Source organism: Fistularia commersonii, chromosome 30, assembly GCF_037954325.1.
Source record: "Fistularia commersonii isolate RoL2024-O1a breed Wild chromosome 30, RoL_Fcom_v1.0, whole genome shotgun sequence".
Taxonomy (NCBI): domain Eukaryota; kingdom Metazoa; phylum Chordata; class Actinopteri; order Syngnathiformes; family Fistulariidae; genus Fistularia; species Fistularia commersonii.
In genome coordinates this window covers 8,508,085-8,521,591 of record NC_141313.1, presented here as the reverse complement: position 1 = coordinate 8,521,591, position 13,507 = coordinate 8,508,085, and the positions used below count along the sequence as shown (strand labels likewise).

The 13,507-nt window shown below is 42.3% G+C and overlaps 2 protein-coding genes across 3 annotated transcripts; both read left to right on the top strand.

Moving 5' to 3' along the window:
* The first annotated feature begins 721 nt into the window (after positions 1–721).
* On the top strand, positions 722–4,719 carry slc52a2 (solute carrier family 52 member 2). 2 transcript variants are annotated; one of them, XM_086177864.1, is made up of 4 exons: positions 722–870; positions 2,152–3,004; positions 3,096–3,219; positions 3,442–4,719. In XM_086177864.1, the coding sequence occupies exons 1-4, from the start codon at positions 741–743 to the stop codon at positions 3,649–3,651; spliced, it is 1,317 nt and encodes a 438-aa protein (XP_086033990.1). In that variant the 5' UTR covers positions 722–740; the 3' UTR covers positions 3,652–4,719. The 2 variants fall into 2 exon arrangements, with proteins under 2 accessions (XP_086033990.1, XP_086033991.1); XM_086177865.1 differs by having other exon boundaries at positions 824–1,521.
* A 1,307-nt stretch (positions 4,720–6,026) lies between these two features.
* Positions 6,027–12,061, top strand: slc52a3-2a (solute carrier family 52 member 3-2a). Its single transcript, XM_086177863.1, has 4 exons — positions 6,027–6,282; positions 8,149–9,152; positions 10,149–10,272; positions 10,425–12,061. The coding sequence occupies exons 1-4, from the start codon at positions 6,238–6,240 to the stop codon at positions 10,632–10,634; spliced, it is 1,383 nt and encodes a 460-aa protein (XP_086033989.1). The 5' UTR covers positions 6,027–6,237; the 3' UTR covers positions 10,635–12,061.
* Positions 12,062–13,507: the final 1,446 nt, after the last annotated feature.

The window sequence follows — 13,507 nt, the reverse complement described above, 5'->3', positions numbered from 1 at the left end:
GGGTCAGACAGAATTGTTACATCAGTAGCTTGTGTACAGTTGCATCACACCAAAGAACAATGTCACGAAGTTCATTCTCATAACAGAACTGGCTGGGAGGGAGACAACAAAGTAACACTTAAAGTGGGGAGGGGGTTGGAAACCCAACGGAAATAACAGCCTAGATGACAAGGTTACATGTGTTGCCGTGAGATGATGGTATTTTCGAAATAGGGTGGGCTTTGCCGTGTATTCGAGATATTTATACCTATCATGTAATATAACACTCAGGCAAATACATTAATGACTTTGTTTGTAATTATTCCAACGCGGGGAGTGTGCCGCCCGCATGAGCGGCCCCCGGTGCAAAAACGAACGCACACGTCTTATCAAACTGAATGACCGTGGAGCCTTCACTGTTTTCGTTATATTGCATTAGCCGACTAAAATGAACTGTTAAGTGGCAATTTCAAACAAGATCTATGAACGTGGTTTGATATCGTTTTAATTTGACGGTTGCACCGACTGATTCTCAATAGAAGAAGTGTATAATGTGCGTGGATTTATGCGCGCCAATAATTGGGAGTTGTTTATAAAACCACGTTAGTGAATTGGAGTTTTACGATTTACACAGAGTCCGCGAACGCATCTGGAGGGGCGGGAACTTGGCATCAGGGCTGACCATTCCTCAATATGTGTAGGGGTGACGAAACCACCGGCAACGGAACAAAGCCGCGCGTCTAACCGAACGAAGCAGCACCATGGCCGGTGGGTGGTGGAGCAGCGCGGCGGTGACCCACGGACTGACGGCGCTGTTCGCCATGGGCTCCTGGGTGTCCGTCAACAGCCTGTGGGTCGAGCTCCCGGTGATAGTCAACGCGCTTCCCGAAAGTCAGTGAAGACTTCACCTCATTCGGCTTCTGACCTCCAGGGTCCCGGGCGTTTGTCGGACAGTACTAACACCCGTAGTACGCGTTTGTTTGGACGGTGTGACCTCACGGGCGTCAGTTAAACTTCATAACATGACGGTACTAGTTTGTGTTCACCTGGCTGGTTAGTGTTACCTTGAAACAGTGTGAATGTTATTTGTTCATCGTTTCTCGCATGTCGATAATAAAGCTTGAATTACTGCATTTAAAATGTTAAACTTCACTCTAGTTCCCGAGTCGTGATGGCAAATCGAACGAGTGCGCTCTTCGGAACAGATACCGGAAGTTGAACGAGACCATCGAAATATCGCGAGCATATCGTTAAGCGAACACTATTATTGGGATACTCCCATTAGCCTTCATGGGAGGGTCACCAGTTTGCTATTCACAAGAATGTTAAATAAGGACCGTCGAATTCATTGTGTGAATAAGAAACAGTGGAAATATTTTTTTAAATAAGGAATTTTGTTTGTCAGGCAGTGATGTGTCGATCTTAGAGCTTTTAATTTGTAATTATGTACTTTGCAAACTTTTACTCCTGCCTTCATGATGGGGGTATAAACTACCGAAACACTACAATAACATCCAGATTGAATGTGTGGAACACTTCGAAGTGAGTAAGTTTTTAAACTAAGTGATATATGTTGGATAATGTTGGCGAGATTTGGGGTTATTATCTTAATATGAAAGCAGCTGCAGATATTTGCAAGTAATGTATAGCAATCAATGATAGAAGATTATCTGGTAATTTGACGTTGAGCTATTTACTACTTTCCTCATTCGCCCCAGTGTTTGGTAGCATTTGTGAGCCTGTACAGTCAAATTTCTTTAAAATATACCATTCATTCAAATGTGACGATGCATTGTTAGGCTTCTGTAAGTATCTGATGATATTCCACTTTATGTCAAGTCAAGAAATCATGTGTCGAAATTATGTGAGTAAATATTTGAATACGAAAACAAAAAGGTCTGAATGGGTATTTTTTTTTGTGAGATACTGTTATTATTTATATGCTTGTGAAAAACTTCTGAATTCAGCTCTTAAAAAGATATTTGTCTCAAGCTCTTTAACAACAGTGCAAGACCAAGATTTCACAAACGGTTGATCAAAAGCTATTGATGAAATGTGTTACTTTGCTGAAGAAAGTCATCCTTGCAAAATCATAGTGTTATTTCCTTAAATCCCTGTCCTGTGTTTCAAAATGTGGAACTGACCAGTCTGTAACTTCCTGTCTGGTTTCAGAATGGAATCTGCCTGCTTACCTCTCAGTGCTGATAGCGTTTGGGAACCTGGGTCCGATTGCAGTGACCATTACTCACCACTGTGCTCCGGGGCGCTTAAATGAGCGCCTCCTCATCCACTGCATCCAGCTGCTGGCCATAGCGGTGTCCTGTTTTCTGGCCATCTTCTGGTCATACACCGTCACAGTGGCCGGCGAGGAGAGATCTCTGCCTTTTCTGCTCTTTACTTTTGTGCTGTCCTTAGTTTGCTGCACATCCAACGTCACCTTCCTGCCGTTCATGTTCCGCTATCCGCCACAGTACATCCGTACTTTCTTCATCGGACAGGGCTTCAGCGCCTTGTTCCCGTGCATTGTGGCGTTAGGTCAGGGCGTCGGCAAGCTGGAGTGTAGGGTGGTGAACAGCACAGTGCACCCGGAGTATTTAGAGGGAAACTTCCCGGTGGAGAACTTCTTCTGGTTCCTATTTGTCATGCTGGCAGTCTCTGCTCTGAGCTTCCTGGCTTTGACTCAAAGACAGACGGCTATGCAACAAGACGCTGCGCCGACGGACTCAGACAACGAATCGGCCGCCAAGAATGGCGAGGAGACTCATCCGCTGCACAACGGTGGCACGCCGGTGTCTGAGGAACAGGTGCAGCTGGAGGAGCCACCACCTCAGTCGTTCTGGACCCTGCAAAACATCTACCTTCTGGTGCTGCTGGCCATCTCCAACTCCCTCACCAACGGGATTCTACCATCCGTCCAGAGTTTCACCTGCTTACCCTACGGCACCATGACCTTTCACCTCTCTGTAGTCTTCGGCAACATAGCGAACCCTCTGGCTTGCTTTTTAGCCATGTTTTTTGTAACAAGGTGAGCAATTATGGATGTGTATTTATGTGTGTATAAAATTGTGAAAGTCCTTTTTAAAAAATTTTTTTTTATTAATATTCTATTATTGTAGGTCATCTGCTGCTCTGGGCGTCTTGTCACTAGCAGGTGGAGTCTTTGCTTCCTATCTGATTGCACTTGCAGCACTAAGCCCCTGCCCGCCACTCTTGGGAACCCGTGTCGGCGAGGCTCTAGTGGTGAGTAGAGAGGCGTTTCATTGTCACTTTAAAATGCCAAAAGTTATAATGATACCATACAGGACAGTGTTTTTGCCAATATAAAGAAAATTAATTTGAGAAAATGAACCAAGCACTGAAGGGAAGGTGTTGTATAAGGCTGCCTTTGCGTAGGCTTTTCCTCCTCAGCCAAGTCGTCCTCAGCTTTCTCTCCCTTTTCTCGGGCTTTGCTCCCCCCTGCAGGTCAGCTCCTGGATCATTTTCACCGGCCTCTTCTCCTACTTGAAGGTGGTGATTGGGACTTTGCTCCACGAGGCGGGCCACGTTGCCCTGTTGTGGTGCGGCATCTCTATTCAGGCCGGATCGCTGATCGGCGCCCTTACCGTCTTCCCCCTGGTCAACGTTTACCAGGTGTTCACCAAGGCTATGGAATGTGTGGACAACTGCTCGTAGCCTGCAGTGTGTCAAACATGGTCTCTCCCATACAGCCCCCTTTCTCTCCTTCAGGGGGAAATGACTGTTTTTTTTTTTTTTTTTGGTTGTGTTTTTTTTTAATCTTTCTTGGCCTCGTCTTTATAAACGCTAAGCCAGTGAAAGTTTAGACGTTGCCTCATAAAGGCGGCATTGTGCCGCTGCACATTGGCCCAGGGGCCGTAACATGCATAATATTTGGTAATACCACAAGTGCTTTGTGTGCTTTACAAATAATCTATTTGACGTTGTTTACAGTCGCGGAAACAACCAAGATTTTCATTTGCCACCCGCACCGATGGATCATGTGAAAACACATTTGCTCAGGGACTTAATCATTAACACTTTCGTCTGCAAGTGTTCCTCCCGGGTCTAATTAAAAAATGTAAATATTTAAACCCACAAGTACACCGGCATGGTTAGTATCTTGCTACCTCCTTTTTTTTTTTTTTTTTTAATTCCACTATATCTTTTAAGATTTCTCCAGACTTGATGAGTCAAGCATATAATCCAGCTCTGCTTTGGAAATCAAGAAAAACAGTGACTTGAAGAAGTCAACACAATCAAAAGGAATATTGCATTCCCCGATACTTTTACCGAATTCCCTGTCTGTTTTGGTTTTTATATTCCATTTGCTGTCCTATTTGGGATCAGTCCCTCACATTTAGCTATGTTTTGTTATTTAAGGGAACAATGTCCGGCCATGTTTGTGAGTGTATGAATGGTTGGAAGTGAAGTATACGCTATACACTATGTTAAAAGTAACTTAACTAACATGCTGCTGCGCTGCCATTTTATTGTTTCTACTGAATTAGGTCTTGTATTTAAAAATGTTTGAAAAATGCCAGAGCAGCTCGTAAGCAACCCGATCAGACTGACGGGAACCTTTGAGCCTTACTCTTGTGACCGTCATTTTATTTTATTTTATTCTTCACTGGAGGCTGTGAAATGTTCGATGTGAAATAAACATGTGTCCGATATCAATGGCTGCCAATGAGTGGAAAAGTAACTTAGGGTCAAATAAATGGTTCAAAAAGGATCTGAAATGAACCCTGGGTTTCTGTTTTTTCTGTTAAAGACTTGGCAATTTCAATATTACAAACATTTGGAATATAATTCACTGTAATAGTGTGTCACAGAACACTTTGGAATCACAAATTAGCTTAATTTACTGCATACTAAGGGTAAGCTCATAATCTGGATGCCAAGCATTAATAGTGATGGCAAGAAAGGCATGTGTTCGCCAACTTTATCACAGTAAAAAAAAATATAACTAATCTTATCAGATAAAGCCTCGTCGTCTTCTGTGACAATAAGGATTTGAATAAAAAAACAAATAAAAGTTTAATAGCTTAAGCATAACAAATGTTGGTATTTCAGCACTCTCAATGTAAGACTTGTAAAGCGTCTTTGTGTACCTTGAAAAGCGCTATACAAATCGTATGTATTATTATTATTATTATTATTATGAAGACCTCAGAGTTATTTTACCCCTCGGTATGAATTGATATTTGTGTTTCTGTTAAGCTGTGCTTCCTTTAGCTTTCTTTGTGTCCAGACAGCTTCTAGCAGCTGTGTAGCAGTGCTCTGAGGATGAAGGTGCCGATGACCGCAAATACTTCTCCACAACGCCAGGAACCCACACACCCACTTCACAACGAAGGTCTGACCTCTATTTCTTATAAATCCGCATTGTCTCTGTGGGAAGTGGAAAAAAACAACGGGAGCCGTTTTAAATTTGTCACCCAGCCAGCAGTGCATTGGTTTCAGGTTGTATTTTAAGAATTTATCTATCACTCACACTAGTTGTAGAATTGGCCCAGTAGATGCACTGTAATGAACAGAAATGTGGAATTCAAATGAAAAATAGTGCCCAAGAAATGTCAACAACTTTTTTGTTTTATGCTGATTTTTTTTTTGTGTTTGTACCTTGCCCTAGGGTCAGCACATGTCTCACTGAAAAAAAACAAAAATAAAACAGATATCAATGATACACTTTGAAACTGTAGCTTGCATTATTTCACTTTATTTCTTTATTGTGTCTCGGTCTGTTTCTAAAATCAAATGGGTTTTATTATACGCCAGAGACTTCAGCTTGCTGTCTACCCTCTACCCCCCTCCCCATTTCGGGAGAGGTGGGCTGTTGATCCCCTCAACCTAACACTCGGCCTTACACTGAAATTATTTTCCCCCCAAAGAAATATTTGTGTCTCTGAAATCACTGTTATGTAAGTCAGCTGTGATATGTTCAACTCCTTAACCACCCCACCACCGCCACCTCCATGCGCCCCCCTACCCCAACTCCCATGATCCCCTTAAGCAGAATTAAACAATCCGGTGAAAGAGCTTGCTCATTCAGGAGTCTCCCCGGGGCGGCCGGAGCTGGGACGGACGGGCGGGGTGTGTGTGTGTGTGTGAAGTAATGTCGCCCCATGTGACATTTTATTGATGATCTGCAAAGTGAAGGCATGATAAGTCAACGTGTGTCACGGTTGGCCACATGTTCCCACATCCACCTCCTCCACCTCCACCCTCCCACTTGGAGGATTTAATCCTTTAGATGAACGCATGACGGTTACAGCTCGGGACTTCACTCTACCCACCAGGCTGCATGTGAGTATCTGCAGGGATGCATAGCCTTTCATCGATTTCACGCTTTTTCTCTTCTTCTTATTTAGTTATTTATCTATCGCACCTATTTGTTGTTTTGTCTGACAGCCAGATGGCGCATTCTTGAGTCTGTTAGTGTTATTGTTCACGTTTTTAATCCGTATTATTTGTATTTTAATCACGAGATTGGCTTTCTGAATTTCTCCAAGTTTCTTGTTTTCCAAATTTAATTTATCATCATTATTTTCATCAAACTTTGTGATGAAACACAAGCTCTGGGGATGATTTTACCCCATTCTTTGGCCGATCAGAGGCTCGGCTGGAGGCCTTTTCCTGTCAATAAACAATGCAGCAGTCAGATGTGTTCTGAAATTGTGTAATAGTTAGTGGGCAGCTGGTCAGTCGTGTTTCCTCAGCTTGATGTTTAACCCGAAGTCAGTTAAGCTCACGTGAAATCTGCTTTTTGCAGACAACGTGACACGAAAATAAAATGAAATAAAACTACTTACCCAGTTAATAGGAGCAACATCTCAGTCTGAGTTGTAAATATCAGCTTAAAAAAAAACACTTGAGCGGCTCACACCTCAGCAGAGCTAAGATTCTTCCTCTCCTTGACACGTTAATCGATAACAAGAGGTTTAATACATACGGATTTTGGTCTCTCACTGTTGTAGTTGTTGTATTCAGGCACGGGCTGGCCTCCAATGCTGCATATTATTGGATGACGAATCCTCACCTTACATTAACTCCCAACCATCAAAGTTGGATCGCTGGAAGCCAGCAATTTCACAAGGATGCATCTTGAAACAGGTTTCCTGAGATTCCACCGAAAACTCCCTTTCAAATGCCGGGCACGCCGCCCGGTCAGCTCCCCGTGTAAGGTGCTGCGTGGGCGGGAGTCTCCGCAGAAACGAGGTGGGGATTCCTGAGAAAAGAAGGAACTTCTTCATTGCTGGTTAAAAGAAAAGCATAGAGGAGGCTTCCTACTCCCTCTCCTTCCTCCACAAAACTTCAGTTGACCGTTGAATGTTGTTTGGAATTATATCTGCGCCGCATTCATTCGTTGATTATCTTAACACACACACACACACAATAGCAAAACCAAAACAGGATGGGATGTTCGGCTCCATTGTCTCTGTGTTTTCGTGTGTTGATTATAGCCGTTAGAAGTTTTTACGCACACACTTGTTGATCAGAGGCCTGGCAGGGCATGAAATAAAATTACCGGCTGCGCCACCGCCTCGCAGAAAGAAGGTCCCTGGTTCAATTCTGTGTGAAGTCTCCTTGTTTTCCTCCCACAACCCAAAAATATGCAGGAGACTAAATTTTCCAGATGTGCGAATGACCGGCTGTGAGGTTGTTTGTCTGTTTGTATGATGTGAACGTTTGTTCATCTTTATTTGGTGTATGAAATGGTTGCAGTTCTTTGTACGGCTCGTGAGTGCGAGAGAAAATGGTTGTATGTTTTTATGTTTGGCCCTGAGATTTACTGCTGATGGGTCCAGGGTGAACGCCACCTCTGCTCCGGATAATTTAAGTTTGCCTTTTTTTCCCATAAATACAAGAATGTCATTGAGTATTTTGGTTAAAAGAAACCTTCAATCCAATGTCTTTTTTTTTCGGCGTTCAAAATGTTTTTTTGTATGCAGAAATGTAACTTTGTTTCCTCTGTAGTTGTTCATTGATTTAAACAAAATGAAACACTTACTTTGTTTATACATAGCATAAAGGCCAAAAAATAATCAATGTTATATACCGTGTTAATTTACAGTGGGGAAACAGGCCCAAATGTCTTTTTGAGTGGTAAACGTTGCCGAACCCTGGTATTGATAATGAATGAATGAATATCCATTTTCTTTCCCATTCTAGAAAATGTCTTTCCTCACTCATGTTCTGGCATGCCTCTTCGGGATGGGCTCCTGGGTGTCCATCAACGGCCTGTGGGTGGAGCTTCCCCTGATGGTCCCCCAGATCCCCGAAGGTTGGTTCCTGCCCTCCTATCTCTCCGTCCTCATCCAGATGGCCAACGTCGGCCCCTTCTTCGTCACGCTCATGCACCGTTTCTGGCCGGGCGCCCTGAACGAAATGGCCGTCATCTACGGCATCATCGGTCTCGGCACGGCGGCCAGTTTCCTGTTGGGTTTCTTCTGGAAGGAGGTGGCCGTGGTGGCGGGCGCGTCCCGCAGCGTGGCTCTCCTGGTGCTGACATTCTTCCTGGCCGCCGTGGACTGCACATCCTCTGTTACCTTTCTGCCCTTCATGATGCGCCTGCAGCCTCAGTACCTCACCACGTACTACATTGGGGAGGGGGTGAGCGGACTGCTGCCCGCTCTGGTGGCGTTGGTCCAGGGCGTGGGCGTGGTTCACTGCATCAACAACACCCAGATCCAGAACACCACCGACGGCTCCGCGACCTTCGAACTCCGCGCCCAGTATCAGCCGGCCAACTTCTCGGTCGAGGTTTTTTTCTTCTTCCTGAGCGCCATGATGCTGGTGTGCCTCCTGGCCTTCTTCCTACTGAATTATCACCCCGCCGTCGCCAGGGAGAACCCCAAAAAGCCCTACACCAATGGAGTGAAAGAGGAGTGGAAGAAAAACAAGGAATGGGTGGAGCAGAAGCCCATGATGGATCCGTGCGGGCTCTTGACCCGGAAGCGCAAAAGCGGCTTCGGCACGGGTTCCTACAGCTGGCCTCAGGTCTTCTACATCTTCCTCATCTTGGCCTGGGTCAACGCTCTGACCAACGTGGTGCTTCCCTCAGTGCAGTCCTACTCCTGCATGCCGTACGGCAACAACGCCTACCATCTGTCGGCCACCATGGCCGCCGTGTCCAACCCCCTGGCTTGCTTAATCGCCATGTTCTTCCCTGTGAGGTCAGTGGAACACGAGCCGCTTTTGAGTTGGGACGTTTGTCCGGTGTTATTTCTTAACAAAAGGATTTACAAAAACTGATCTGGGATTTGCAATACTGTTATGATGAATATCATCCAAATGAAAATTTCCATCGTGAGTTAGGGATGTGCAGTTTTACCCGCTAGATGCAAACATTGGTCATGTGTGGTAAATATTTATTCAAATACAGGATTGTCTCAAAAAATTAGAATATTGTGATAAAGTTCTTTATCTTCTGTAATGCAATTACAAAAACAAAAATGTCATACATTCTGGATTCATCACAAATCAACTGAAATATTGCAATGATTATGGCATACATCTTAAGAAAACCCCAAAATCCTATCTCAAAATATTAGAATATCATGAAAAAGTTTTTTTATTTTTTTTAATTGCATTATTTATCACAATATTCTAATTTTCTGAGACAGTCCTTTATATCATTTTGTTTTCTTAGTGAATCCCATAAGTACACATTATGCTCCCGGCATGTACAAAGGAAACAAATGCAAGTACATCATGTGGGAAATGATTTAGAGAAGAACTAAATATAATATGAGTTAGTCTTAGAAAGCAAAAGTAAAAAAATATAAAGACAAGCAATAAGATAGAACACAGGTAGATCAAATAAAGAGAGAATTTGAAATTATCGGCATTTATAGATAATATTGTCAAGCATTTGGGCACCATCTATCAATCAATTTAGTTATTAATTTATTTGTCTATTTATGTATTTATCTATACTTGATGATCTGATATTGAGAGACTCAGTTTTTTATCCTCATGTATTTCAGCTAATCATTTTATAGGAGAAATATATTTACAAAAAAAGTATCGACTAATTGTATGACTGAACTATTCAGTCGTTTTTGGTCCGGCATTCTTTACCATGATATGTTTTTGTAGTTGGAAGCGCTCCCCTCTGGCCTGCTTTCTGCAGGGAACAAACAATGATGGGATGTCCTGTCACCTGACAGGTCCCTGCTGCTGATGGGACTGCTGACCGCCATCGGCACCGGGGTCGGAGCTTTTATCATGGCGATGGCGGTGCTGAGTCCGTGCCCTCTTCTGGTGAACGACGTCTCCGGGGCAACCATTATCGTGAGTGACACTCTGCTCTGATTTCATCCCATGCAAAAACGCTGCAGGGTTGTCATTAACGTCAGTGTGGGAGCAACAATATAATTACCTCATTCTGAACAAAAAATGCTGATAGGTTTAAGTCAAAGGCGTCACCCAATCCTTCTTCGCAGGTACTGGCGTGGGTCCTCTTCGTCCTCTCGCTGTCCTACGTCAAGGTGATCATCGGGGTGATCCTGCGTGATGAGGGGCACAGCGCCCTGGTGTGGTGTGGAGCTGTAGTGCAGCTGGGATCCCTGATAGGTGCGGTGACCATGTTTCCAGTAGTCAGTGTGTACAGCTACTTCTCATCAGGTGACCCCTGCAACACCAAATGTCCCTGAGGGAACCAGTGCCTTTTATTTTAAAAAAAACATCATTAAAACAGTGTTAACATATTAGTCATTCAGACCATTAACAGCCATCACTTATTATTAATTACTTAACAGGAATTCAGTCGCTGAACAGTCTTCATCAATGCATATAAAATGCCCAAGCATGAATAATCTCCATCTAGCTACCAACCAACATCCAATGTTTACAATTAATTTTGATTTTCATTTATTAATTGCCAAGTATATATCCCCAATTTGATACAAGTCATTTGATAACAATCATCCAAATAACATTATGTGGTCCATGATTAAATCTAATCTGTTATTTTTAAAACAAGGTTTTCACCGAATTAATTGGTAAATATTCTACGTCGAATAGTATTTATGAGCAAATTACTTTATGGTTGCAGTTCCCGTCGCGTAGCTGCTGATACAAGTTTCAATTTATTCAATAATTATTTAGTTATCAGTCTATTTTTTGTAGTTTCACTGGTAATTAAATAATCACAAAGTGAAATAATTATCAAAATAAGTGATGACCCCCATTGTGTTAATAGTAGAATGACTAAGATGTTATTAACAATCCTTTTAATGATGGTTGATGGAAATTCTCAGCAGATGGATGAAGGAACGTGAACCACCATGTGAAGGCCTGTTTATTGTTTTGTTTTTTAATAAGAAACAAGGTTTATTCCATAGTCATTGGCCACGTTTCTATGAAATGCTACGGTTTCATCAAAATACGCTGAAATCACACTGTGAGGCGAACGTAACGTTTTGCCATGAGATGGGGCAAAACATTTCAAAATCAGTCCTTCACATTTGTGTACGAGTGTTTACTAGTTGGTGTGCTGTTGCCATGGCAACAGAGAAACGATCAACTTTAGACCAGGGCTCTTGAAAAATAGATGACAATGCATATATTTTATCTGCTACTGTTCATCCATTTGACATGTAGGGAGGAATTTAGGGAATTCATGTTTTTTTTTGTAGTTTTCTTTTAATCCAGTCAACTTGTGTTTCCTCCAAGTGTAAGTGTGTGTGTGTGTGTGTGTGTGTGCGCGCGCCCTGCTTGTTTTTCAGATATCTAACACCCAAATGTACCCTCTGTATTTTATTTGGCTTTGCTACAATACTTATTCCGTATCTATCATGGGGCAACTGTATTTAGATAAATAGGAGATACATACTGTATTAAGGAAGGTAGAAATTATAGTACTGGATTCAGATAGGCAGGCAATGAATGCATGAATGAATGCATGGATGAATGAATACATAAATTCATCACTGTGTTTTATTGTTCTTTGTTTCTTTTTTTAATAAGCATTGACTCCTGCCTGGAGACTGCAGCTGCATACACTGTCCATTGTCCCATGGATGTATACATACATGTATGTATGTATGCCCAAGATTGTTATAATAAATCAAATAAATGGTGCTATTGACTGGATTTATTTTGCACATGAGAGTAAAATAAGAAATGCATATCTCACAAATGCTCTTTTACACTTGCTATTCTTCATATTGGAGACTGCACAATTTCATTATCTACACAAAAACAAACAAACAAAAAATCACTATCATTAGAGGAATAGTTAATACTGTATAATAGATTTGTCTGGCTTCTTGTCCGGCAAATGCTAACACAACGGAAAATTTAAACAAACATTAAAACACCCAAGAAGTATTATTTTGTTGAATGAAGTAAATGAATGACATACTTGTATATGTTTCATGTTATTGCATCTTGAAAAAATTGTATCACGACGTAACAAGACATTTTCCTGAACTATATATGAAATCATTTCCTACAGAAATCTCACTCTAAATAGTAATTGCTATTAAAATAACTTACATTTAAAAGCAGGCCGGTATTTTTCCTTGGTTGGCAAGGTAGAAAATAGGATGCACAACACTTGCGACAGACAAGAAGAATATGCATATCGGTGCAATTGAACAGATAAATGTATTTTTTTGCCAAGCATCAGAGTTTTGCAGCAAAGGTATGGGGATGTAACAAAACATAACAATGGCGCAGGTTGCACAGATGGTTTTAAAGGCTCTCTTCTTGGCAGGGTGTAGTGAGTTCCTCCCTGGGCCCGCCTTCCTCAGCATCCATGCAACGCTGACACTGCTTTGACAGGCCACTGTGATCATGACCAACATCAGGCAAATTGTCAGACTTTTCAACACATTTTCAGAGGAAAAATGGAGCTCTTTGACTAGAATAGCTGCAAAGGCTGGTGAAACGGAGACCATCCACACACACACGACACAAAACTCCCTGCATCTGTACTTTTTCAGCAGAGGGTAGTAAGTGGGCCAAATCACACCTATGTATCTTTCTAAGCAGATGAAACATAAACTCATTGGCCCACCAATTTCTGAAAATATAAGCAAAAACCTGAGGGCCTGCTTCTGAGCCCATGGAAACCGATACATCGTGATCATGTGCACGATGGACAGAAAGTACTGGCAGTTGTGAATCACGGCCAAGTTGAAGTTCAGGATATCTACGCCTTTTTTGGATGTGACAGTGATCCACAGCAGTAGGCTGATCACCGGCTGCCCGAGGAAGAAAGTGATGCTGTTGTTTATTGTTATGATCACGACATAGGTCACTTCAAAATCACATAACTCTGGAGTGCTCTCATTGCCGTAGCTGGAGTTGAATTTCTCCGCCATCTTTGCAGGCTGGGTCTGAAAGGACAAAGAGTTACTGAGGATTGCAGCCACATGTTATGTGCAAATGCGTGACTTTCCCTCAAGAAATAAATAAACTGTTGGATATGTATGTATTTATGTATACTAAAATACAAACATACATATGTGTATGTATATATTGTATTTATGCATGTATGTATGTATGTATGTATGTATGT

Bases quoted from the DNA above. Each gene is read 5' to 3' on its own strand.
- slc52a3-2a (XM_086177863.1), top strand. From the start codon at position 6,238: ATGACGGTTACAGCTCGGGACTTCACTCTACCCACCAGGCTGCAT. The intron at 6,283-8,148 runs GTGAGTATCTGC...TTCCCATTCTAG, and splicing joins CTCTACCCACCAGGCTGCAT to AAAATGTCTTTCCTCACTCA. The intron at 10,273-10,424 runs GTGAGTGACACT...CCTTCTTCGCAG, and splicing joins TCTCCGGGGCAACCATTATC to GTACTGGCGTGGGTCCTCTT.
- slc52a2 (XM_086177864.1), top strand. From the start codon at position 741: ATGGCCGGTGGGTGGTGGAGCAGCGCGGCGGTGACCCACGGACTGACG. The intron at 871-2,151 runs GTCAGTGAAGAC...GTCTGGTTTCAG, and splicing joins AGTCAACGCGCTTCCCGAAA to AATGGAATCTGCCTGCTTAC. The intron at 3,220-3,441 runs GTGAGTAGAGAG...TCCCCCCTGCAG, and splicing joins GTGTCGGCGAGGCTCTAGTG to GTCAGCTCCTGGATCATTTT.